The 5,000-nt window shown below is 45.9% G+C and overlaps 1 protein-coding gene across 1 annotated transcript in view; it reads right to left on the reverse strand.

The window, feature by feature from the left end:
• Positions 1-5,000, reverse strand: part of cntn4 (contactin 4) — a gene marked incomplete at its 3' end in the record, with an annotated part of 91,814 nt that overhangs the window by 34,407 nt on the left and 52,407 nt on the right. Inside the window, exons 9-10 of the mRNA XM_080846807.1 lie at positions 1,640-1,769; positions 525-675 (exon numbers count right to left, since the gene is read on the reverse strand). Of these exons, the coding sequence (XP_080702933.1) occupies positions 525-675; positions 1,640-1,769 (281 nt within the window). The remainder of the gene's footprint in view (positions 1-524; positions 676-1,639; positions 1,770-5,000) is intronic.

Raw genomic sequence — 5,000 nt, forward strand, 5'->3', positions numbered from 1 at the left:
TTTTATTTACACCGGAGAACACAGCAGGAAAATATGGCCAGCATTGAAGGTGAGAAAAAGCAAAACTTGAATTTTGAAAACAAATTCCATGGTGTTATTGATGGATGAAATGGTATGTTGCTATAAACCCAGAGAAAGGTAAGTGGAAAAAAAAATACCCCAAAAAAACACAGAAATAAAATGTTGTGGTGTCAAGAGATGACAGGCGTCTGGTTGGAACAAACTAATGCCCAGGCTCCCGTCTGAAGATGAATGGTAGGAGTCCAGGAAGGAAACAGCTGGGGCTTGTGTAAATAACAGACAAAATATGAGTGTGACATTAAATCACAAAGCCGAATCTGGACAAAGTCAACATTATCATGGCCTACCCCCCCTCTGGGGTCTGCGGATCTGTGACAGTTTCATCCGAGCGACCTGCAAGCCTTCCAGGCACTTGCCACAAATTCCCCTAGCAAGAGCAAACAACATGGCCTCTGCTGTACGCCAGCAATCGACCGTCATCAGACGCGCTCCAAGAGACATACCTGCTGGTCGCGCGCAGTGCCTCGGTCCCCTTCCTCCAGGAGATCAGGCCCCGGGGGGACATCTTAGGCCGACATTCGATTAGCACATCGCCGCCCTCGCGCACCAACGTGTGCGTCCTCACCAGGTTCTGCGAGAAATCCGGCGCCACAGCTGAGGAAGGGGGGGGGGGGGAAGAGATGACAGGCTGAGCATTCACGTCAAGGACCTCTGCTCTCACACTTCCTGCCATAAAATCCCTCTCCAGACACACCCACACCCACACACAGACATAGACACACACACACACACACACACACACACACACACACACACACACACACACACACACACACACACACACACACATAGACACACACAAACACAGACACACAGACACTGCACTCAGATTCAGCCTTCACACTGTGGGAACAATTATAATGGTGGATCCAATGAGCAGACCTGCCTTAAGAAAGCAAAGTCAACCATGAAAAAATAAGAAAAAACTAAACAAAACAACTCCCCAAAAATCCAGAGCAAAAGCCAGCCAGGACATGGACAAATTGGAACAAGAGAGCAGAATACAGTTTCCAAACGACACACACATGCCAATCGGTGTAATAAGCTCCAGGGCGTGTTCCTCAGCTGCTGGTACCCAAATATGTAAGTTCCTGTCAGACTGATGCTCAATGTTTTTAATGCTGAGCTGCATTGGCAGGTCAGGAGAGCAGCGTGCACCATTTTCCTTAATTACACGACCACACACATTCATTTTCGCTGCAGAAAAAAAACAAAGGGGAGAATGTCACGTGCTTTCCTTTTTCTTTCCTGTTGCTGTCAGCCCCCCATTTAGTTTTTCATTATAATCATTTCCGAGGCACTTCAAAAGGCACTTCAGTTACTGTACCTGTGCAAGGAGCCGGCAACTATGTTGCTTCTTTGTTGCTGTTATTTTTTTTTGGTCTAAGACCCCATGTTCAATTAAACCTGAATATTTGACCTGCCACTCTTGCGGTGACAAAACAAAAATCATGCAGCATGAAAGAGAATGACTAAGAGCGAGAGAGAGAGAGATAGAGAGAGAGAGAGAGGGACAGATAGAGTGAGAGCAGTCACACACATTTCACCGACATCTTACCGACAACTTTCAGCTCGGCGTTGCTATACACCTCGCCGTGTTTGTTTTCGGCCACACACTGGTACATCCCCATGTCGGCCATCGTCAGTCGGCTAATGGTCAGGGCCCCGTTGACGACCTGCACTCTGCCCTGCGGAACACAGGAGGAACAGGGAGCTGAAACCTGCTTCACCGAGATTACTGATTAGCATAAAAGCATTGGACACTCAAGGCAATGACTTATGCTGGGTGGCTTGACTGACAGCACCGTAGCTAGGGGCATTCATTATGGGAAAAGGAGAGGTGTCGCAGAGTGGGGGGTAGCGAGGGGGGAGGTGGGCTAGCCAGAGGAAAATGGCCTTAATAAATCTTTGTTTATGAGACTTGAATAAAACCGGGGCTTATTACTATCACAAGCTTGGAGCCTTTAAAGCTGTCGCTAAACGAGAGCTGCGCAGGCACTCTGCCGGTTTATAGGCTACTGCTTACGCTCTCTCTGTTGATATTTTACTGCACTAAACCAGTTCCACAGCATGTAAATGGCGGGCTGTAGTATCTTCACAGCTCCTAGAGGCTAGAGTGTGGGGTAGGGGGTCATAATTTGATGGTCGGAAATTATGAATAGCAGGTTTGGAACACATACTGCAGCCTCCGGCACTGTTGGGGAAGGAAGGAACACATAAAAAAGGAAGGGAGAGGAGGAACTTTATTTGCTCTGCACTTGTGTCCTCTTTCACGTTCACATTTTTCACGTTTTCTGCGTTTGCCCTTGATCACGTTATTCTGCCGGGCCTCGGCCCTAATGTCATTAGAGTGTATTTCCACAGGGCTGGATCGCTGGGTCTGGATTAAGGTAGTGTCACATGAAAAGCGAATCTGCTCACGGTGAAACATCACTGGCTAATCCTGTTTGTGCGTGTGTGTGTGTGTGTGTGTGAGTAGCTTCCCAACTGCCTTGCGGTGCAACACAGCGTCAGCACAGGCATGGGGGTGGGTGGGGGGTGGGATGAATGCACCCCCTGGCACGGGTGGCACATGGTGGCATATATCCGTCCACGCGTGGCATCACTTCACTTTACCGCTGCTATTAATTAAGTGTGACGTTCCACTTAAATCAGCACTTTTTTCATGTGCCAACCTGAGGGCACCATCTGCACGCCTTATGCCGAATCTAAATGATTGGCAATGTCATTGTGGACGCTGTTGGGTCACTCTAGCAGACAGGACATACATGCGTGAGCGCAAGAGCGAGTGCGAGGGGCAAGGGCGGCCAACAAAGCACCCGTGCATGAATGACTAGCAGCACACAGGGCAAAGAAGAAAGCTCCATCGCTGCTGTGCCTCAACTAAACCACACACACAGGAAACAAAAGCCAACGTTCAAATCCCTGCGCGACCACAAACACAGATTCAATTCTTGCAAATTGTTTCCCAAAGACCTGAGAAAGGGTGTGAAACAAAAGGAAAATGAAAAACGAACAAGCTTTGACCAAAAAAAAAAAGAATGTAACGCATACCACATGAATCAGTGTGTTTGTCACTTGATGTGTCGCACAGGAAATAAAGCTTGATCACGCCGCGTCTGCGGATTGCCAATAGAGCTCATCTTGACAGATGTCTAGCGGAAGCAGAAGGTGCTGAAACGAGCTACCTTTTAAATCAGTGTGAGAGCACAGAAAAGGTCCTTATTGATTCATCGTAATGAATAAGAACAAATGAAGTATTTCTTGCATTCACAGCGCCATTGACCTTTCGTTATCAGATTGATTAAGCTGCACTCAGAGACGATGCTGACATTTAAAGATTTAATAACTCCTGATTAATTTATTCATCCAAAACACATGAACATTTTTTCAAAAGTTGATGTTTGATGCCATAACGAAATTAGCTGCCGTCCTCCTAACACTATCCTGACATTTTACTGTGCTCGTGAGGCAGTTATATTTGATGCATCTTATCTTAAATGAGACACGAATACCCATCAAGCAAAACCTTAAGAAGGACTCAAAACCTGATACGATTAGTAAGGACAAACTTCAGGACAAAATGTTTATTTTTTTGCCTTAAACTAATCTCTTAGTCTTGGAGCCAGACAGATGGGTCACCTTTAATCTTGCTCTCGAACAAACTGAATAAACAAATTACTTTCTCTTTCTCTCTCCACCCCCCTCCTTTCTCTTTTAAAAATGCAATGCTTAGAACGGACAGATTGTTAATTATGCAATGGTGAAACCAACTATAATCTGCCTTTATGTTGCAAAGAAAGCCTGCTGTTTGGAGCACTGCTTGCGGTCATAATAAAACCGGCTTCACTCATCCCTTGCACATATATAATGTCTTTGGATGGATCAATACCGTCTGTTTTGTTTGCAAACATTTTGTTTAATGAAAGAGAATTAACATAAAGTTTGTTTATTTATTACACGCAAGCTGTGCCTCGCTGCTAACTATCAATCACCCACAACTAACCACCCTGTTCGCTCAGAGAAACACGCAGCTGAAATTCATGGCGAAAATACCAACCAATACATCCAGCAGTAATGAATGCTTCACTAATGCGGCGGAGTAAATAAAAAAGGGCTGGATCATTAGTTAAATAAATAAACAAAGAAATGAACCTAGTAACTCCTCGGCTGGCATCGCCAGATGAAGTGTTTACTACACCTCATCACACACACTCTCTCTCTCTCTTTCTCTATCTCTCCCTCACTCTCTTTTTCTCTCTCTTTCTCTCTCTCCCTCTCTCTCTATCTCTCTCAAACTCTTTTTCTCTCTCTCTTCTCCCTCGGGGATAGCAGGATTAATTGGTGGGCTTTCGGTGGAGATTTAACAGATTACAATAGGTCTTACATCAACAAGACCAGGACTCAACTGTGTGCTTGTTTGCAGCTTGGTCCCTTGAAAGCAGATGTGTGAAGACGTCGAGTGCATGTGATAACAGCGAAACCGCTCCTCCGTCGAGCTGCTATCAACTCCCCAAACCCTCCCAGATGTGCCTTTTCCTCCATTTCACTGCAGGAGTCTTTGGAGCACCAGACCGCAATCAATAAGACACGATGGCAAAAACAATAAGAATGCCAAAGGAGCTGATGTCAGGGCAGACCGTGTACAAGTTTAGAAGAAGAAGAAGAAGAAGAAGAAAAAAAAATACAGCGATTTAATTTAACTCCTCTCTTCTTTCATTAAATTTTGTCCTTGGCTGGGGTGTGAGGGACTTTAGCACAGCTGGGGACCACTGAAGACAAAGCAGCAAGAGATGAGAGGGAGAGAAGGAGGGAGAGAACAGAGTGAGGGAAAGAGGGAGAGAAGGAGGGAGAGAGACAGGAGAAGATTCGAGAGAGGGAGGGAGGGAGACAGGAGAAGATTCGAGAGAGGGAGGGAG

The sequence above is a fragment of the Sprattus sprattus genome (assembly GCF_963457725.1).
Source record: "Sprattus sprattus genome assembly, chromosome: 10".
NCBI classification, from domain to species: domain Eukaryota; kingdom Metazoa; phylum Chordata; class Actinopteri; order Clupeiformes; family Clupeidae; genus Sprattus; species Sprattus sprattus.